Source organism: Apodemus sylvaticus, chromosome 3, assembly GCF_947179515.1.
Source record: "Apodemus sylvaticus chromosome 3, mApoSyl1.1, whole genome shotgun sequence".
Lineage (NCBI taxonomy): Eukaryota > Metazoa > Chordata > Mammalia > Rodentia > Muridae > Apodemus > Apodemus sylvaticus.
Window position 1 is genome coordinate 32,986,795 of NC_067474.1, and position 23,150 is coordinate 33,009,944.

The 23,150-nt window shown below is 37.6% G+C and overlaps 1 protein-coding gene across 1 annotated transcript in view; it reads left to right on the forward strand.

The window, feature by feature from the left end:
• The window catches only part of Cngb3 (cyclic nucleotide gated channel subunit beta 3), a 217,912-nt gene that overhangs the window by 187,573 nt on the left and 7,189 nt on the right, over positions 1 to 23,150 (forward strand). The window contains exon 15 of the mRNA XM_052175774.1: positions 2,669 to 2,787. Within this exon, the coding sequence (XP_052031734.1) occupies positions 2,669 to 2,787 (119 nt within the window). The remainder of the gene's footprint in view (positions 1 to 2,668; positions 2,788 to 23,150) is intronic.

Below are 23,150 nucleotides of genomic sequence, written 5' to 3' on the forward strand. Positions count from 1 at the left end.
TGGTGGTGGTGGTGGTGGTGTGTGTGTGTTTGTGTTTGTGTGTGTGTGTGTGTGTGTGTGTGTGTGTGTGTGTGTGTGTGTGTTTTCTGTGCTTTCTTGATTGGAGTTTTCCTTCTTGTATTGTCTGCAGGGCTGGATTGATATTATTTAAATTTGAATTTATCATATTGCCCTGGTTTGTTGTTGATTGTGTCCTTTAGAGGGCCTTTTACTATCTGGATGGCTTTAGTCCCTGGATGTTTCTGTTAGAGTAGGTGTTGGAACAGGGCCTAACTTCAATGATCCTGGTGTGGCAGGGCTCTGATGGGTATCCTTGGGCTGTATGGTTCTGGATCTGCAGATCTGATGATGGTGGCCTGAGAAGTAGTGGGAGAATTAGGGTCCAGGGGAGAGAGCAGGTGGCTTAGGACAGCTGGGTGTACCCCAGAGAACTCTGAGCAGGGAATAGGCATGTGGGAAAGGAATCTCACCTATGTGCTTTTGGACTAGCAGGTCTGATGAAGGGGAGCAGAAAGAAATATGGCAAGATAATGGAGTGAAGATTAAATTCTTCACAATTGAAATTTGGGTGAGATATTTAAACCACAGCAATAGCTCAGAAAATGATTTAAACCCTGCTTATTTTGACTCTTACCCAAATAATGCACAGTGTTGTGCAAACTGCCCTATTTAGAATTTAACATCCTGTGCTGAAGAAGTGGCTTAACAGTTAAGAATGTTTGTTATGCAATCATGGGGACTGGAGTTCAGATTTCAGCACCGTGTCATTATCTCCAGCCCTGAGTGGAGGAGGATACAAGTGGACTTCTTGGACTTCTTGATTTCCAGAAGAACAAGAGAAAAGCCTGAGCACCAGGTTCAGGAAGAGACCTTGCTTCAAAGGAATCCACAAAGAGCAAAGATACTCAAACCCTTTTCTGGCCTACACACACACACACACACACACACACACACACACACACACACTTAAATAAATAGATAAGTGAACAAGCAAACAAACAAACAAGCAAACAGATTGTAGAATTTAACAACCTGCCATGACTTAAAATATCAGTAACATTCTTGTGTGGCATGTTTTTAGTGGATAGAGATGAAAATTATTTAACATTATTTAATATAACACTATACTTATAACTTAGTCTTTATTATATAGCAAAGAATACAGATAGTGATGGTGTCAAAAATATACATGTGAAAGACTAAACAAATCAGGAACAGTCCTACATCTCAAGGATTACACAAATACATTTTAGTCAACCACAGACACAAGAATAAAATATCCCTACAAGCCCATCTGTAATTTCAGTCCAGTGTTGGTTTCAGGTTGGTTTGGTGGGGGAGAGGAAGCTGGGAGAGCAGAGAAGAGATATATATGTGTGGCATACATTTATGTGTGTCTGCATGCTGCTGGGTGTGGTTTCATGTGTGCAGGCAAGTCTGAATGTATATATGTATGTGTGGGCACCAAAGGTTGACATCAAGTCTTTTCCTACATTATTCTCCATTCATTTACTAAAATAAAGTCTCTTAGTGAATTTGGAGCTAATCAGCTCAGCTTCCCTAGTTAGCCAAGTTGCTCAGGGAACCTCTCGTCTCTCCTTGTTGAACTGGCTGATTATAGCCAAGCCATCATGCCTGTCTGGCTTTTATGTGAGTGCTGGAGATCTGAACTCTAGTCTTTATCCTTTACAAAGAGCACTTTATTCACTTGAGTCAGCTTCCCAGCCTGTTTACAGTTTTCTTAAATGGGATAGGACATAGAGCTACATGTTTAGCTAGAGCCCAGATGCTACTTTAAGCAGTAGCTACATATAAAAAAATCATTGTATTTACATTAAATATTTAAATTAGCTATCTATGTTCTTGTGAACTTCCCCAGTTTATTTTTTTCTATTGACATTTGAGTAACCATATTGCCTTGGGAGTACAAAATAGCATCATCAATTGATAACTATATGAACATTCCAAAAGGTAAATTTTTAGTTGTTACTCTGACATTGAGATTCACCAAATGCAAACAAGAATTTAATGAGATGAACTACACTGGCATGGTGTTACAATATAGAATAAACACTTCAAAGTCTCCCATTTCCTAGATCACACCTCAGTGACAGAGGCATAAGATAGGTTTAACTTTAATGGCTGACACTCAGACTCTGTTGTTACACAAAGCACCTTCTTTAGACCAGAGCAGTGGAAAACAAAGTCAGGAAACTGAGCCATCCATGTGAGCAGTTATGTTCTTTGCCCATACCCACTCCTGAAATAATATACAGATAATATACTGACCTGTCTGTCTTCTCATGTTATTGGTATTGTTTTGTTTTGTTTTGTTTTGTTTTGTTTTGTTTTGTTTTGTTTTGTTTTGTTTTGTTTGGGGGGTGGATTTTTCAAGACAGGTTTTCTCTGTGCAACCTTGGCTGTCCTGGAACTCATGGTTTACAGGGCTCATGTGGTGAGAAGTGCTGTCTTTCCAGTCATTTTGCTTTATGTGCTATGTCTAACAACATTTCAAAATGACCTCAGGTCCAAAATAATTACTTTTATAATGATATTCCCTGCTTTCTTTATTTGTATTTGCTCTTCAAGAACACCTTATATTTCTTCATGTGGGTTATAACCATTTTTTTAAATGACTATAGTTCTCTTTCTTCTGTATGGCATTTAGGGAGAAATTGGAAAAGAAATGTACATCATCAAGCATGGAGAAGTCCAAGTTCTTGGAGGACCCGATGGTGTTCAAGTTCTGGTTACTCTGAAAGCTGGAGCAGTGTTTGGAGAAATAAGGTATCTTAAAGACACCTTGTAAATATGTCTAAGCCCATTATTTGTCATAAAACAACAACTGTAGGTTATAAATAACATAAATTTCTACTCAAGCTTATCAAATGCCTGATATTTTGCTACGAGCATTGGAAAATTAAGGTTGTCCATATTTCATTCATTTTTTTATCCTTCCCCCTCACAAAACAAAAACAAAAACAAAAAAGAGCAAGTGGTTATGTTCTTTAGTACTAGAACCTAGCTCAGTACCTAACTTGTAACTGATGCTCAATATAAGGTGGATTAATATGCACATTCTTAAATGAATAGAAAGAAGAAAGAGTAGTAGTGTTATCAAATTGTTAGAAAAGAAGTGGCTTTGAGTAGGTTAGTAATGTGATTGTGAGTGGGAACCATGCTGCCTCAGTTTACCTGTTGTCTTTGCTTTTTACTTGACCCCTATTCTTCTTCAGTTTCAACATCTTAACAATTAGAGTTACAATAGCGTGTATCAAAGAGGCTGGTAAATTAGCTTAATTTCTTTAAAATATTTTGTGACTCTCATTTAATTTTTACTCAAGAAGTATCAGCTATTGTTATCTTTATTTCCTACTGGTCAGGAGAATATAAGAACAGAACAGAGCAGAACAGAACAGAATGAATAGAATAGAGCAGTCCTCAGGTTCAAGAATATAATAAGCAAATTTAAACACGATATACACTAACATTCCCATGGATTATTGTGCTTAAATTTATTCATTATTCATCCAAAAGTGTTTACTAAGTGCCTAGCACATGCTAGATTGTGAAGTATCCCTCAAAACTCTGGGAAAGAGCTCTAAAAAGAATAGATAAATTTGGCCTTCACTAAGTTTATGGTCAAATAGGAAGAAACAGAATAGTTACACAATGAACTAATTGGGTGAGTTCACACTGTGGTGTCTTATGAATGCACAAGATTGTAAGAAACTGACAGGGGATGCTACTATAGATCCAGTAGTTAAGGATGAACACTCATCATAAAATATTTGCACTGAGTTTTAAGGCAGTAAAGAAATATGGAGCCATTTAGAAATAGGCAAAAGTCTAAATATAGAACAAACTCATCTGGTCTAGGGATAGGTAAATCATCAGAGCTGGTAAACAGTGGACATAGGAGTACATGTTGCAGGATGATTAAATGCAATAATGCATGGAAGTATTAGTGCATATCATGTTTCAATTTTCCAAAGACTTATCAAGGGCCAGTTTGGTTAGGGCTTTTAGACCATCGTAGGAAAGAACCAGCAAGTGACAAATGGAATTATTAATAAATAAAAAAATTAGAAAAGAAAAGAAATGTTTATTTTATTCTCCCATCTCAGTACTAACCTAGCCATGCTTAGTTTCCAGTGTTAAACAAGATCAGACAGATTCAGAGCAGTATGGACATAAGTGTGTTGGTCTCAATATGAATGGGTATCAGTGAAGGGCTTAAGAAAAGAACTGTACAAATTGTATGATTTTAAAAGACTACTCCAATGGAGACAAGAGGGGGTGAGGATATATCAGAGAAAACCGGGTGCACCTAAGCTGCAGTGATTGCAGTAGAAGATGACTGTGTCTTGAACAACAAAGCTAATGCTTAAAGGCAGAACAACGCACTGACAAGAGCTATTAATATTTTTTTACAAGAGCTATTAATATTTTTTACATTGAGAAGATTGTTATTTCAAATTACCAATATTTTTCCTTTTTACTTTCTTTCAGTTACTTTTAATTTTATAGGCATTGTTTTACCTGCATGTATGTCTGTGTGATTGTGTTGGATCCCCTGGAACTGTAGTTACAGAGAGTTATGAGCTGTCATGGGGGTGTTGGGAACTGAACCCAGGTCCTCTGGAAGAACAACCAGTGCTCCTAAGCACTGAGTTATTTCTCCATCCCCAATTACCAAGTATCTCGACCAGAATAAGAACAACTATTAATGACAAAAAAATAAACACCTCCAACCCAAGTCCTTGTGGTTAAGTGTTCAGAGATCTATCTCATCAGACTACAGAAGGCGTTTGACTAATCCGACTTCACAACAGTTTAGAAGTTACATGAGCTTTCAGAGATACAAACTGACTTCATATTAGCATAAGAGTTTCCTTAGAATGTTGAAGCGTGTTACTTTTTCTGTTAGTACAATTGCTCTGTTTTTAAATATCTTCCTCCTTCTTAACAAATAGATGGGAACACCATTCACCTGTACTGGAGTACTGGTAGAAAAAACTTCTTAGAATGAACAAGACCTGTATTATTAGTCTGTTTCCTGTTATCTCCTCATGGGAAGTGCTTTCTAAAGTAATTTAATATTTCTGTGATTGAATCATCTCTGTTATTATCTAGATTATAAAATATACAACAAATCTACTCTGAAACATTACAGAAATTAATTAGCTGACCTTTCCAAGGGATTTATTCCCTGAAAAGGAAGGCCTATAAATATAAGTACATTAATTGCTGATATTATCACCGCAGGAGGAAACAGCTTAAGAATAGAATGCAGGTGTTGCTGAGTTAGCACTAAAAGGGAACCTGCACCCCCCAACTTCAGGACTTTAAGTAAATCCTCTCTTTCCAATTTGGTTTGAAACAATAGGGCCCTCATTCTCTAAACTTGCAACAGTCTTCTTACTCAAGCAAAGAAGAGGTCTTTGCCTTAATTCACTTCTTGGCTGTAGCTGAAAAAAGAAAAAGAAAAGAAAAAAAAAAGGATGTGCTTGCCATTCCCAGATGCTCATGGACTGCGCAGATCCACATCTGTCTCCCAGCCCTGGGCTCCAGTCATTTTTTCCAAATGGAGACATGTCTGCCAAACATCCCGACACTGGAAAGATCTTGTAATAGTGTTTACTACTCAGAAATGCTGTGACCTTTGTTAAAATGAGCTAAATCTAGCACTGTCACGTAGCTTTTTACAGACTTTTGTTCTTATAAAAAAACATAAGAAAATGGTGAAGAGATTTCAAGGGCATTATATATTAATGCAAACATGCACAGCTAAAATATAGGTGTATAGCCTGTCATGGAGACATCCAGACCACATTCCCAATTAACACCCAGAAAGTACTAACACCTTATTCTAAAGAAGAAGAAGAAGAGGAAGAGGAGGAAGAAAGGAGGAGGAGCAGAAAGAGGAGGAGGAGAAGGAGGAGGAAGAGAAGGAACAGGTGGAGGAAAAGGAGCAAAAGGAGGAAAGGGAAGAGATGGAAGACAGAGGAAGAAAAGAGCAAGCCCTGTCCTGATTCTATTCTTTTTCTCACACGTGCAGAAACTCACACTTCATACCACTCATACTTTAAGAACTGATTCAAGTGCTCTCTCTTTAAAACCATCTTTACATCAACCGCAAACTGCTAGTGGCTCCTTATTCTTTGCTTTCATGGTATTCCATTGCATTATTTACAACAACTACTACTAATTTATAGTTAATTTGTTTATACAGGTTTTTCAAGAGACTGTATATCATTATCATGTAAATACTAGTAGTTATTCATATCTGCATTACCAACAACTACAGTTAAATTATACATAATAGTTTTATTTGTATCCTGCCTGTATTAAAGATAGTGACAGCTCCAATCAAGTGATCAAATGTTCATGTTCAACTATAAGATTATTCACAGGAGGGTACGAAATACAAGTACAACGCAGGGCCAGTATGTCTTTCAGATCTGGCAAGTGTTTGAGGCTAGACTTTGTGTTAACTAATACTTCACTTTCACAATGGCAGAGGTAATTAACTTATAACAAGAAAAGGTTTTCTTAGGCTCATGGTTTGGGAGTTCTGCTCCATGACCAATTAGCCCTGTTGCTATGACAGCACAGCATCTCAGGATCATGTAGCAAAGCAACATTATTTACATTGTGGCCAAGGTCAAAGGAAAAAGAAAAAAGAAAAGGAAGGGATTACAGTCTGAAATCCCCTTCAAAACCACAACCCTAACAATCTGAAGGCATCTGTCCTGCTGCCTCTTAAAATTTCTACAGGACCCCATAATGGCCCTCTGGAAGTCAAGCCTTTTTTGTGTGGATCTCTGGGGACATCTGGGATCCAAACTACCAAGGGCTGAAGACAGGACTTTCACTACTCTTCAGCAATATTTGGAAACAATTATGTGTGAAATTGGTCAGTCCTGCAGTTCCTAATGTGGGGTAGAAAAGGGGCAGTCACCTGGCAGTTATAGTGGGTATAGGGTTACTGCCATAAAGTATGTCCATGTGCAAATCCTCAAAATATTTGAGTGTGTCCTTATTTGGAAAAGGAGTATTTGAAGATAGCCTAGAGATGAGGAGCTTGCTGGGCACAGTGGGGTATTATATTAATCTCAGTATCTGAGAACAAAGGGAGGGAGATCTCTATAAGTTCTTGTCTAGATAGTGAGTTCCAGGAAAGATAGGGCTATTTAATACAAAGACTGTTTGGAAAGAAAGAAAGAAAGAAAGAAAGAAAGAAAGAAAGAAAGAAAGAAAGAAAGAAAGAAAGAAAGAAAGAAAGAAAGAAAGAAAGAAAGAAAGAAAGAAAGAAAGAAAGAAAGAAAGAAAGAAAGGAAGGAAGGAAGGAAGGAAGAGAGAGAGAGAGAGAGAGAGAGAAAGAAAGAAAGAAAGAAAAAAGAGAGAGAAAAGGAGAGAGAAAGGGAGAGAGAAAGGGAGAGAGAAAGGGAGAGAGGGAGAGAGGGGGAGGGGAGAGGAGAGAGACAAGAGGGAGAGAGGGAGAGAGAGGAAGAGAGAGACAGAGAGGAGAAAGAGAGGAGGGAGAAAAGGGAGAGGGAGAGAAGAGAGAGAGGAGGGAGAAAAGGGAGAGGGGAGAGTGAGAGAGAGAGAGAGAGAGAGAGAGAGAGAGAGAGAGAGAGAGATTATCCTATATCTGAAAGCGTCTCTGTCCTGACTAGTTTTATGTCAACTTGACAGAAGCTGTCATCACTGGACAGGAGGGAGCTACAGTTGAGTAAACGCCTCAACAAAAATCAGGCTATAGGCAAGCCTATGTGAAATTTTCTTAATTAGTAATTGATGTGGGAGGTCCTAGACCATTAGAAGTGGTGCCATCCCTGGGATGATGGTCCTAGGTTCTATTAGAGAGCAGGCAGAGCAAGCCAGTAAGCAGCACTCCTCCATGGCCTCTGCATCAGCTCCTGCCTCCATGTTCCTCCCCTGCTTAAGCTCTACCTCGACTTCCTTCAGTAATGGATTATGATATGTAAGTATAAGCCAAATAAACCCTTCCTCCTCAAGTTGCTTTGGTCATGGTTTTTCATCATATTGATAGAAACCATATCTAAGACAGTCTCCAATCCATCAACAAATGTCTTTATAAAAGACAGGAAGAGAGACAGTCTTAAGACTCTGGCAGGAACTGGAGCCATGCAATCACAGGCAAGAAATGCATACGCATTGCATATACAGGAAATATCACTCCAGTAGAGTCATTAGAGAGAGCACAGCCTAGCTGGCATAATTTTGACTGTAAGTTTGACCTTACTTTGTAAAGTAAATTTTTGTGGTTGTAGGCTGCTGTTTGGTAGTAATTTATTAGAGTAGCTGAAGGAATCTAACATAATACCCAAACCTTTATAATTTAATATTTGAAGGTTTAGTGGAAACAGAGAAAAGGTGTACCTGATATCCTTGTGCTTCACCTTCCATGACTATTCTACACCTAAGACCTATTCATCTTTCCTCTTAAGTGTGCCTTAAATCACTGACATCTGACATATGGCCTTCAATACTGCTGCCAGTTTGGTAGTCCAAACCACCTCACATCTGACTAGGCATCTAACCACACTCTCCAAAACTTGGCCTCTAATCTGCAGCTGAATGATTATGGAAAGCACTGATCTGCTCAGATGTGTGTCTTCCTGCCCAAATGTGCCCCTGCTATTCTTAATAATAAGTGCAGAGATCTTATTTTAAAAAATCTTGCAGCATCTGACCTGGCACTACCTGTCTCCTTCAGGTTTCATGTTAAATCCATATGTTCTGCTAATCACTTCCAGTTCCTTGACTGAGCCACACTGTCTACTTACATTGAATTTTTGCTACCCCTTGCTACTTCTGCCTGCATATTCTTCCTATCCACATCCACCATGCCCCTCCTCCTTCTCTACACAGCTCTGTGTTTGGAGTCTTCCAGAACCTCCCAAGTTTTCTTGCTTTATTTCTTGTCAAACTATATTCACATTTTTTGGACCACTTGTCTTTGTAGATGGATGTTCATTGACTATCTACTTCCTCATCACCACCTCCAACCAGAAGTACCAGGACAGCCACCTACAGCTGCCCCAATGTGTCCCTTACCTCAGAAGTCCTAAGGAGCTAGGAGAGCTAGAATCCAGCACATACTCCTGGAGCCTCCTGTGTTGTGAGCCCTGGCTTCCATGCTCAGTCCTGTCCATGCTTTCACCTTGCAAAAAAAGGCACTCTTCTGCCTAAGATCTCTACCCAGGGATTGCCTTTCCCAGAAAAATTGCATTTCTCTAGTTTGTAGAGACACTACACAGGCTCCCAAAGTCTTATTAAACACCACATGTAGTTTGGCTTACATTTCTTCTTCAACCTTTAAGACAATGATCGATCTATAAGTGTATCAAGAAATAGTTATTAGAGTCAACAAACCTTGACCTGTGGGAGCTCTCAGAACCTGAGCTGCAAACCAAAGAGCATACACTGGGTAGAACAAGGCTACGGGCACACATGTAGCAGACAGGTTTCTCAGTCTTCATCAATGGCCTGTCTGACCTCGGGGGAGAGGACTGGACTAATCTGGCAGGACCAAAGGTGTCCACCTCTCAGAGGAGAAGGGGATGGGGAATGGGGAAGGGACTCGGTTGTGGGGGGACCAAGAGGGGGAACAATGCTTACATAAGCAAAAAGAAAAAGAGATAGTTGTTAAATAAGTAAGTTCATAATTTTTGACAGTACAAATACCCTATTCATTTTGGTCATGACTATTCATAGGCAGCCCTGTGGCCTCTGTCATTACTAAAAATAGCACTGCTGGAGTTATCTTTGTAAAATTACTTCATTGTTCTTTGAACTCATTTCTTTCAGGTTTATTCCCCAAAGCGAAATAAGTAGGTCAGAAAGTAGAAACATTTCTGTAATTCCTCAAGTATATAAGCAGATAATTTTCAAAACAATGAGCACATGTACGATCCAATTAACAATGTATAGCTTTTTCCCTCAGCATTGCTGACCTTGCTTTATTTTTTCGAAATTGTTTTGCATTTTAATAGATTGTTCCAATTTGCATTCCTCTAAATAGTATGGGGAAGAGAACAGATAGTCAATAAATACTTTCTAAGTGAATTCCCTTCTTAGGAGCCAATTCATGTCTATAAATGTGATCATTTACTTTCCATATTTTGCTCACTCTCCTCTTCTTTTGACAACACACAGTATGAGCTTTTCAGTAGAACTGTGCGGTCTTGGTTTCCAGTCAAAATATTTAAGAACTGGTTTTTCTGACTGAATTGTATATTCTGATGGATTCTTTTTATTTATATTAACTTTACATCACTGTGAAAAGGTCAAACATTTCAAAAACTAATTTTGAATTTTTCTCTTCACTCTGTTTTCATTTTTCCAGAACAGTTTTTAAAGAGACTTATCAGAGAAACAGCTAGTTCTTCAGACAATTCTCATTTGTATTCTTATACTTAGTTAGAATATCTGTTACTCTTTTTTGTAATTTTGACTTTCTTTTATGAAAAGTAGAAATAATGGGTATGTGGATTAGCAAGAATAAGAATAGCTGATGCTGGGTAATAAAGCCCTACATTTCCATATCCCAAAAGGAACAAATCCTGAGTTTAAAAATCTACTTACTATTTCACTATGTCCTCTGTAGTATGGTCTCTGTCTGTACAGGACCCTTTTTACCTGATCATACATGCCTATGAACAATTATAAAATCAATATCATTTTTACATATGTGTTTAAATAATATTAAGATTCCTTTCAAAATAACTCAATGCAATGCTAATGTAGGTTCTTTATTGCCATTTGAAACACCATACAGGGAGCATAATTGTTTTTTCTTTTGTATGTGTGTATGTGTATGTGTGTATGTATACATGTATGGCACATGTATGCAAGTGCCATGGAAACCAGAAGATTCTCTGGAGCTGGAGTTAGAGGTAGTTGTGAGCTTTCTGACATGGATGCTGGAAATCAAAGTCAGGTCTTTAGAAAGAGTGGCAAGTGCTCTTGACCGCTGAGGGGTCTCCCTAGCACCAAGTTAGACCTCAATGAATGTTGATAAAGCAGTCTGATCCTTTCCTAATGCCTATTGACATATATGTGTGATTAAGAACAGTAACAATGGTATAATTAAGATTACTGTAATTTTCTTTTTTTTTTCAGCAGCACAGACATATATTTATTGATTGTTACACAAAAGTTGTTTTTGGGGTAAAACAATTTCCTCACATCAAAGCTCCTAATCTATATGTTTTATGAAGGAAGACATCACACCTCTGTCACTTTAGTCCTCATTGTGCACTGTTTGCTGTATTCAATAATGTAAAACACTTAAAGTGTGAAGGACGATCTTTAGACCAGGTGATGTGAAGGCTGTAAAGCTTCTTTAGGAAAACAACTTTGTAAATTACATAAAACAATCACTATTTTCTAGAATTATTCTCAAAGTACTTCTACAAAATAACAGTTCATTCAGATATTTACAGTAGACACAGAAGAAAACAACTATTTCATTCTAACAGTTACTTTACATTGAATAAGTCTGCTAGAATTTCACTATCATTTGCCCATACAAGATCTCTCCAAGTTTTAAGTCGGCACTAGTGCTATGAACATTTTGCTCAGGACTCTTTTCATTGTGCCCCATAAGCTTGGGTATTTTATATATTAATTTTCATTCAACTGTAGAAAGTCTTGAAATATTCTTTGTTTCTGTCATTATATCTTTTTCATTCTGTAGAGAGTTGTTCAGTCTCCATGAGTTTGTAAGCTTTCTGTTGTTTCTCTTGGTGTTAATAATCCATGGTGGACTGATAGGAGGAAGGAAGTAATTTCAGTTTTTTCTGGATGCCCTGAGACATGCTTTGTGTCTGAGTAAGCACTAATTTTTGAGAAAGCCTCATGTGGTACAGAGAAGAAGGTATATTCTTTTGTCTTTTGATAAAATGTTCTGTATGTATGTTAGGTCTATTTGGTTTATACTGTCTGTTGTATCTATCATTTCTGTTTAATTTTTGCCTGAATGACTTATTGATGGTGACAGTGATATACAGCAGTCTCCCACTATCAGGATGTGAGAGTCAATAAGTGATTTAAGCTGTAGTGGTGTTTATTTTAAAAACTTGGTTTTCCTTGTGTTTGAGATGTAGATTTTAAAAGTTGAAATGTCAGGTTGGTCCCCCCCTTGGGTGAGTTTGTAGTGTCATATGTATTACTTTTGGTTTGAAGTCTATTGTGTTTGAAATTAAAATGGCTTCACTTTCTTCTTAGGTATATTACCTTGGAATATATTTCTCTAACTCATAAACCTGAGGTAATATTTATCCTTGATGTTGCTTAGATGCAACAAAACAATGAATCCTGTGTTTGCACCTACTCTATTACTTTTATTTTGCACCCACTCTGTCTTTTATTTTGAGAATTAAGACCATTGCTGAGAGATATCAATTAGCATTTGCTTATTCTTGCCATTTTGTTGTTGTGGCAGTTGTTATTTGTGGTGGTGGTGGTGATGGTGTGTGTGTGTGTGTGTGTGTGTGTGTGTGTGTGTGTGTGTGTGTGGTATCAAAAAAATTGGGAAAAGATCTTCACCAACCCTACATCTGACAGAGGGCTAATATCCAATATATACAAAGAACTCAAGAAGTTAGACCCCAGAAAACCAAATAACCCTATTAAAAATGGGGTACAGAGTTAAACAAAGCATTTTTACCTGAAGAACTTTGGATGGCTGAGAAGCACCTTAAAAATGTTCAACATCATCAGTCATTAGGGAAATGCAAATCAAAACAACCCTGAGATTTCACCTCATACTAGTCAGAATGACTAAGATTAAAAATTCAGGAGACAGCAGGTTTTGGTGAGGATGTAGAGAAAGAGGAACACTCCTCCACTGCTGGTGGGATTGCAAGCTGGTACAACCACTCTGGAAATCAGTCTAGTGGTTCTTCAGAAACTGGGCATGACACTTCCAGAGGACCTTGCTATACCACTCCTGGGCATATACCCAGAGGATTCCCTAGCATGTAATAAGGATACATACTCCACTATGTTCATAGCAGCCCTATTTATAATAGCCAGAAGCTGGAAAGAACCAAGGTATCCCTCAATGGAGGAATGGATACAAAAAATGTGGTATATATACACAATGGAGTACTATTCAGCCATTAGAAACAATGACTTCATGAAATTCTTAGACAAATGGATGGAGTTGGAGAACATCATCCTAAGTGAGGTAACCCATCTCAAAATATCACTCATGGTATGCACTCACTGATAAGCAGATATTAGCCTAGAAACTTGGAATACCCAAGACATAATCCACATATCAAATAATGACCAAGAAGAAGGAAGGAGTGGCCCCTGGTTCTTAAAAGTCTCAGTGCAGCAGTGTAGGGCAATACCAGAACAGGGAAGTGGGAAGGGGTGGATGGGGGAACAAGGGGAGGGAAGAGAGCTTATGGGACTTTCGGGGAGGGGAGAGCCAGGAAAGGGGAAATCATTTGAAATGTAAATATAGAAGTATTTTATTGAAAGATTTCATCTATGCTGATAAGGGAAATTAGTCTATAATTTTTGTTGGATTTTTTAGTAGTTTAGATATTAGGGTAACTGTGGCTTTGTAAACAAAATTAGACAATGTTCCTTCAGTTTCCTATTTTATGAAATAATTTGAGGAATATTCTTTGAAGGAAGAATTCTTCATTGAATCAACCTGGCCCTGTGCTTTTCAATTCAGACTATAAAAGCCAGAAGGGCCTGGGCAGATTAGCTGCAACTTTTAACACACCAGAGATGTTAGCCTAGACCACTACACTCAGTGAAGTTTTCAATCACCATAGATGGAGAAAATGAAGCATTTCATGATAAATCCAAATTTAAGCAGTATCTACATACAAATCCATCCCCACAGAAGATACAAAAAAGAAAACTCCAACATAAAGATATTAACTACAACCATGAAAACACAGAAATAATCTCGGATAAGCAAAATTACTGTAATTTTCAAACAAGGACAGACCCCCTGACTCGAAATTAGTTCTCATTTTGGATTTTGACTGTTATGATAAAAGCTGTGGGGTGTGTGTGTGTGTGTGTGTGTGTGTGTGTGTGTGTTGATGTAATGACACAGACACACAAGTGTGTAAGTGCATGCACCCAGGTGTTGTCAAACAGAGCCCAGAACAGGACATTAAGTATCTTCCTTGGTCACTTTTCCTGACTGCCTGGAGACAGTCTTTCACTGAACATTTTCAGCTAGGTTAGTTGGCTAGTGACCTTTCAGGATCTGCCTATCTCTGTACCTCAGTGCCAGGGTTACAGACACTCTCAGTCTTGCCTGTTCATACCCTGGGGTTTTGGTTTTTTTAACGTGGATGCTGAGTTTGAACTCAGGTCCTTATATTTTCAGAACAAGCCATCTTCCTAGCCTAATTCACTTTACAAATCCTAACCATGGCAAGAAGCTACTGAGCCAAAATAATGATATCATTAAGCAAGAAAACATAGTAGCTTAGTTTTGAAAAGAAAAGCACTTTTGAAACAAGAAGCTTTATATGAATAAATGAAATTGTTAATCACTGTGATTCCAAAGAAACAGACTAATGTACTCTCATTTGATAAGTGTTTTCTTACCAAAGTAGGCTTGTGAGGTATTTCTTTGACACTCGAAAGGAGATTATTATTCAAGTTATAGAGTGATTTGTGCATCTTGCTGTTTCTCTCCGCTCCTCCTAACCCTTCACCCAGATTCTTCCTTGCTCATCCTTGTCTATGGCCAGTTCCTCTCTGAAACCAAGACCTGACAGAAAAAAAAAAATAGAACCAGATATTCAAGAGCTCTGAAATCTGAATTCTGACTTTGTTAAAAATTCAAGTGCACAGAAGTTCTTCAAATGTTTTTTTTTTTTTTAAATCTAGGCTACTATGTGCTTGCCATTTAGCATGGACTTGGTGAATATGAAAGCTTCTGTAAAGAGCAAAGCACCCAGGCAGAGGTGACCCCAGCACAGCCTCTGATGTTTGCTCACCGCAAAAGTTTTGTGAGAATGTACTCTTAGTCAAGTTGGAAAGTTGTCAGGGAACAAAGTGTTTCCTGACAAGATTAACACAGTCCCGGGAAAAGTCCAGAGGTGATCTGAGCTCCTGTCCCCAGATATAACCCAGCTGGAAATTTGCTTAATGAGAACAAATATTTAAAAGTTTTAGTCTCTCAACAATGGAGATGATGCTTTCTCGCAGATGACATTTAGAATAAGTTTTATTTCTATTGTAGGAAATACAGGAGAAAATAGATTTAAGATTAGAAAAGTCTTTATTTTAGAAACATTTCTATTTCCTGCAGTTATCAAAGCATTAATAGTTCTGAGTTGTGTAAGAGAGCAGACTATATTTACACCTCATGCCAAGACTCGTGGTCCAGTCTTATGTGGAAGCACTTCTCTGAAACTGCTTGTTGTCCTCGGACAAATGTGGCCAGTGAAGCATAATTACCTTACAGGACTCTAAAGCATTAATTGGATTAATTCAAAAAACAACTCACAAATTCACTCTGGCTCACAGTAAGCACTAGATAATGTTAACTAGGAATGGTACTGTTATCAATAGCATTAATATTTGCTGATCCAACTGTCTTCAGATATCCTTACTCTTCTCCTAGCTACAAATAGTTTGAGGATGCTATTAATCATCTTTATACCTTTGCAACCAGCTCATTATGTTGCATGTCATATCTACATATTCTTTTTATTTTTATTTCTTTACATATTCTTCATTTATATCTGTTTTTTCCCTTTCAATTTTATAGTGAGTTACGTATCCTTTCCTAAAGGATTGCATGCAATATAATAATTATTTATATATGATCTCATAAACCACAACCTACTTATTAAAGCTTAATAGTGAGTTGGATCTGTAGTTCAGAGGTAGATTTCTTATCTAGCATATTCAAGGTCCTGGCTTCAATCTCCAGAATTGCACTAATAAAAAGATAATCCCATCAAAGGAAGGCAATGCATGAGAATTTTTAGTTCCCAAAATATTGTAAGTGGTCTCATGGATAATTGCAGAACAACATGAAAGGAGTTGGGTTTCTAGAATGCATTATACTGAGGGACTTAGCACAGTACTCTTACTGAATCATCTTTGAAAACAATATATATATTTACATACATACATATATACATACATACACATACATACACATATACATACATATATACATATATACATACATATATGCATACATAGATATGTATACATACACACATATATACATACATATATACATACATATATGCATACATGCATGCATACATAGATATATACATACATACATGAATATATGCATGCATGCATATATGCACACATGCATGTATACATATATACATGCATATATACATACATATATATGTGCATATATACATTTATACATACATATATACATATATACATGCATATACACATGCATATATACATGTATGCATACATATATACATATATGCATACATATACACATGCATATATACATATATGCATACATATACACATGCATATATACATATATACATGCATATATACATATACACATATATACATACACACACACACACACACACACACACACACACACATATATATATATATATATATATATATATATATATATATATATATATATATATACGCTCCCTCTGAAAGCTAATGATACAGGGAGCAAAGACAGCAGGAGGCAGCACCTCAGCAATCACAGCCCCTGGAGGGATCAGTGGTTGGTGGTGCTTGTGGATGAATTGTTGTATCAGTAGATGGGGTTATCACTACAGAGGCTCAGGTACCACATTTGCTATTTCTTCTTCTGTTGATAGATGTGCAGGTTATAACTCTAACCCTAACCCTAACCCTAACCCTAGGCCATGACAAGGAAGCAAGCTCAAGCAGAGTGCAAACAAGATATATATATCACTGATACTCTATTCTACACGTGCCTTTGTACCAACTCAGAGAATATGTCTCCTTTCATCACCTCACAGGGCAGTATTTTTATTAAGTCCTTTAGGAGATAGTTCTTCCCATCTTCAAGAAATATTATTATAGTATAAATAATTTGATGTGAAATTTAAAAAAATAACCTGCAGCAACATGTAAATTTTAAATAAATTTCACTTATGTTCCCATTGTTTTCCTTACATTTCTACATGCAGTGTCTGCTCCTATAGTCTGTCGTCCACTCTGAGTAGTCCTGAATACAGTGAGTCTACTAGAGAGAGATGAGTAGGTTGTGCACTGCACAAATTCAGGGGTCTCCAACCACACTGTACTTCGTTCAGCACACAATTTGTAATTTCATACATGGCAGCCCTGATGCAAAGCCTGAAAGAAGTAAATGACTAGGGACTATCTGCGTATTACAGCACTTACTGGAAAAAAAAACAACCTGTACACACTAAACACTGTATTTTTACCCTTTGGCCTGTGACATTTTTACATCACCAAATATATGTAGGTATACAAAATCAGTACACTAATCAAATATTTACTGGTAATCATAAAATATATATGTATGCATATATGTATGTATATAGTTATAGTTATTTATACATAAACTTTGCACTCCTGGCTAGCAATGAATTCTCTCTGTTGATGAAGTTGGGCTCAAACTCATAGAGATCCACTTGCCTCTGCTTTCTAAGTGCTAAGATTATAGTCATGCACTATCGTTCACTTCCATGAATCGAAAAACAAACAAACAAAAACATTGTTTGGATGCAACTAAATGTCCTTATAATTAGTATTCTAATTCATCATCTTTTTGATTATCTGCAGTTTACTTTTATGTAAGAATGCCTTGAGAAAGCTAAAAAACTCCATTCAAATAATGTGACCTATTTGTATAGATATAACATTGGTCTATGAATTGAGTCTCCCTGAAACTTGGTTACCTAGTGTTTAAATATGGTAAAATATCACCTGTGCTAAAACAAACAATTTTTGTTATACATATAATGTTTACCATTTGTGAAAGTAGAGGGACATTTCATATCTGTGAGGTAAATGTTCTTGTTCTTGTTTATTCCTGCATAATATTAAATTCTGGCTGAATATTTGATACCATAACAGAGAGAGCATCTACACTGTTTTTAGAGTTGATGAATATTGCAATTTTATATTCATCAGTTCTTGAGGGTGCAAATTTGTAACACAAAGTGACAAAAATATGTTTATGAATATTCCAAGAAATCTTGAAAATTCTGTCCAATCCCATCCTAAATTCATTGAAAAGTTTTTATATAACTCAAACATCAATGTTTTAATCAAATATTCCAATGTACTCCAATGTATTCCAAACTAGTACTCAAAGACAGTACTAATTTAGATACTGAGAAATGATGGCAGTAGTGATGGTTTGTTTTCTGGTCTTAAATCCTTATGTTTTGATAGGTGCATAAAGCTTTGATTGAACAGTTAAAACATGACACTTCACAATATACAATTTTGCTTTGAATCTGAAAGAGATGTTTCTGGCAAGCACTTGCCAGTGTTGCATAAACTGACCAGTAAAGTCATGCGATTTGATAATTTTGTGTTTGATTTTCAATTGATTGACGTTGTGTGGTCAGACAACTTTTCTTGTTGCTAAATTTTCACAACCACTCAATTCAGTTATGTGACCAAATATAGGGTCATAGGCCACAGTTTAAGATGCTAGGATATATTTCAAATGTATATGTACATGAAAACATATATACATATGATGAATGATGAATCTTAGCCATCATCATTATTATTATTATTATTATTGTTGTTGTTGTTGTAACAAAATACCCAGACCTGGATAACTTGCAAGGAGCAGAAATTCATTTTGCCTCTCAGATCTCTAAAGTTCTTCCAAGCAGTGAAGTCTAAATAGTAACATCTGCTGAAACTTTGAATCATAAGATGGCCAAGATGCCACAAGAAGAGAGAACAAGCATGCTGGTGCTTCCAGTCACAAAAGCACACACATGGTGTGTGCTCACTGATCAGTGGATAGTAGCCCAAAAGCTCAGAATACCCAAGATACAATTCACAGACCACGTGAAGCTCAAGAAGGAAGACCAAGGTGTGGATACTTTGATCCTTATTGGAAAGTGGGTCAAAACACCCATGGCTCACAGCCAGCCAATGGACTGAGCACAGGGTCCCCAATGGAGGAGCTAGAGAAAGGACCCAAGGAGCTGAAGAGGTTTGCAGCCGCATAGGAGGAACAATAATATGTATCAACCAGTACCCCCAGAGCTCCCAGGGACTAAAACACCAAAGAGTACACATGGAGAGACCCATGGCTCCAGCTACATATGTAGCAGAGGATGGCCTTTTCAGACATCAATGAGAGGAGAGGCCATTGGTTCTGTGAAGGATCGATGCCCCAGTGTAGGGGAATGCCAGGTCAGGAAAATTGGAGGGAGGAATTGGTGAGCAGGGGGAGAGGGGATGGGATAGGAGGTTTTGTGGGGGGGGGGGGGGGTGTGAAGGAAAGCAGATAACATTTGAAATGTAAATAAAGCAGATATCTAATAAAAAAAAAAGAAACTTTTTCTTTTGCCCTTTTTTGAGCACGCTCTCACCATGTAGCAATGGCTAACCTTGAACTTGCTGTGAAGAACAGGCTACTTTGAAACTCACTGTGATCTATCTCCCTAGTGCTATTTAAGTGTGTGGCACCACACCCTACTGCACACTCCTTATTTTATGGGAGGCCCTGCCCTCATGTCCTTGCTAGCTCTCCAAGGCTCCACTTCCAAAATACTATCAATGTTTCAATTTAGGAATGGTTTTCTAATACATGAATGTCAGGCAAGAGCTCTCTCTCTCTCTCTCTCTCTCTCTCTCTCTCTCTCTCTCTCTCTCTCTCTCTCTCTCTCTTTCTCTCTCTCTCTCCCTCCCCCCCTCTCTCTGTGTGTGTGTCCAAGTTGGTAGCAGACTTTTCTCTGAATACACTGTGTCTCTGATATGATCACAGAACTATTTCAGTTCCTGCATCCAGCTCTGAGTGTGTAATCACATATAACAAATGAGGGTTAAGAATTCATTAAGGAGGTTAGAGGGAGGGACTGGAAGGATGGACAGGAGGGAGGGGAAAGCTGTGATCAGAATGTAAAGTGAATAAATTAATTCATTTTAAAAACATAATTAAGTAAGAATCTCCCTAGTTGAACCTTCTTCATAAGTGAATGTCAGAAAACCACGCAAAGCCAGTCCTTTAAGGATAGTCAGATTCCTGCAGCAGATAAAAAAGAGTTTTCTGTTTTCAGAAACAGTGATTAGGATATTTCATAAACGGGTACATGAAATGGTGATTTAGTTCCTAATCCGGCAACTTATTCACATAGTGATATCATGCTTTGATGGTGTGTCTCTTCCATTCCCTCTCATTGTCTGAACACTTTTTTTTTCAAGACAGGGTTTCTCTGTGTAGCCCTGGCTGTCCTAGAACTCACTCTGTAGACCAGGCTGGCCTCGAACTCAGAAATCCACCTGCCTCTGCCTCCTAAATTCTGGGATTAAAGGCATGCGCCATCACTGCCCGGCCTTGTCTGAACACATTGTGGGACTTAAAAGTTCCATGGATGAACAGGGAAAAAAAAGTCCTTGAGCTATCTAAGGACTAAAGAGCCGTGAACAGGTCCAGGTCCAGGATTAGAATGAGCTCCTTCATTTCCTTGACTATTCCTCAGTACAATTTTCTTTTTAATCCTTTGACATTTGACTGTAGTATCAGCTATTTGTCCTTTTGCATGGAGTCTTTGGGAAACTCTACAAGAAAGTGTGGATATTAAGGGAGGGGCCTTCTTACTAAGCAATTTAATGAGTAAAAGTTTCCACCCATGGAATGCTGGAGAAGCGTTTTGTGGATAAGAAGAGAGAGGGGGGGGGGATGCTATTTAAAACACTGCTGAGAGAGTTTGGGCAAAATCCATCTGGCAGACAGACTATTTCTTCCGTTCAGAAACTCATCAAGCACTCCAAACGTGCAACCTGTAGGCAAGTTTAATTAAAGCTTGAGAAATCTCAAAATAGCCTGACATTTAAATATGTTATTTCCGCTCTTGCATAGTTTGGCATGCGCCAGAGCTTCTCTGGGTATAGATTAAGCTCCCCAGTGACATCCTGCCCTGCCTACCTACTTGATTGCTCTGTATTAAAAACCACAGGAGTGTGAATGAAGACTACCTTATCGAACCCATGTACTTCCACTTAATAGACAAGTAGGAAGGCAGATAGAAACTTGGGCAGATGAGTTAGTAAAAATAATAATAATAATAATTGTGATAGGTGATAGCTAGCTAGCTAGGTAGATCATACATACACACGTATGTGCATTGAATGCTGAATAGATATGTAGAAAGATGGAGTGAAATGTGTTTCTTTTGTCTTCTCTGGCAAAAGCAGTCACTGACCAAAGCAACTATGCACTAAAACAGTCACAATGAAGGACTCTAAATGCATATATTTTGCCCTGAAGTAGTAGTTTAATTCTTCAGTGGTTTGGAGAGCCTTGGCCTTCCTTTCCCAGCCCCCATCTTCACCGTTAGGTGGAAGTGAGTGCCCAGCTTAGCATTAGGTCCTCTTCCACACCTTTTTCTTCTGTTCTGGTGTTTGTTTATTGCTTTACTTCTGGGGTTGTTTGTCTGTCTGTTTATTTGTTTGTACTGTTATGTGGTCCTGCCTAAGCCTCCCAAATGTGTAGATTATCAGTGGGGCCTCAGTACCCAATCCAGCTCAGCATTAGCTGAGCACTTTGCATGATTCATTTTTCTCTCCTTTCTAAAGGAGATTCATTTTTCTCTCCTTTCTATACATATGGGTAGCATATGTATAACCCTAGCTACCCATTCATGGTGCAGGAGGATCATAGATTCAAAGCCAACTGCAGGTACCCAGTGATGCCCAACCTCAAAAATGAAAGCACAAACAATCTTAAAAAAACAAAACAGTAATTCTTTCCCTAAAGTGTTCATGTGTGTTTTAAACTTGGCCTCAGCCTGCCTTCAGTTAATATGTCACGTGTGGAGTACCCCTTATCACAGTTCCTCCCTGCCCACCCCGTGACACTACCAATCACTTGCCCATATTCTATAAGAAACACACACACACACACACACACACACACACACAAGTTTGTCAGTTAAATAATCATCTCCTAGATACAAAGAAAAATGTGTTTTCTTTCCCTTCACTTACCCCTCTCCAGTGTTCTCTCCTTTTCTATGGAGACCTGAGATTCTAATCTGTGCTTTGCTTTGTTTTTGATTTTTTTTCTCCTTAAGAATTCTTTGAACATTTCCGGCAGGGCAGGTCTCTCAGAAATAGATCTCCTCAGTTTTTGTTCATTTGAGGAAATCTTTGTTTCTCCTTTACTTCTGAAGAATACTTTCACTAAATATAGAATTGCAGATCATAGCCATTTCTTTTAACATTGAATGTTTCATTCTGCTGCCTACAGATGAGATTGCTTTGGGGTAAGAAATCTACTGTGGTCCTGGTCTATGTTTAGCTCAAGTATTTCCCATTTTACATTCTTTCAAGATTTATTCTTTGTCTTTGGTTTCCTGTAGTTTGAATATAACATGCTATGAGACCTTAATGGGGATAGGTTAATTCCTTTGTTATATTTATCCTTTATTTTCCCTTTTTATTGTTTAAAATTTCATGCATGCACATAACTTGCTTTGACCAAATTAGCCCCCATCCAGACTCCTCCCATATAGTCCTCCCCAATTTTCCACCCCCAACTTTATGTGCTGTTTTTTTTATTAAATACTATATTTTTAGAGCTATATGAAAGCTAATCAACAAGGAGTGAGTAAGCCTTTGTTATGCAGGAATAGGACATTCTAATGTGTTATTACATAGAAGAGTGAGCACAAATGATACGCAGCCCATATCTAACAACTAGAACAAATAATTTGGAAGCTTTAATTATAGTAGATAATATGTGAAGAGATAGATATGATTGCCTTGACTTAAACATGTAAGGTGAGCATAGTTTTTGAAAAACAACTGTAATCAATTAATATGTACAATATGATTATATTTTCACATGTCGAATAACTGAATTTTACAGAATAAATATAGAATATATACTCTTATTTTCAGGTAAACATTTTTTATTAGATATT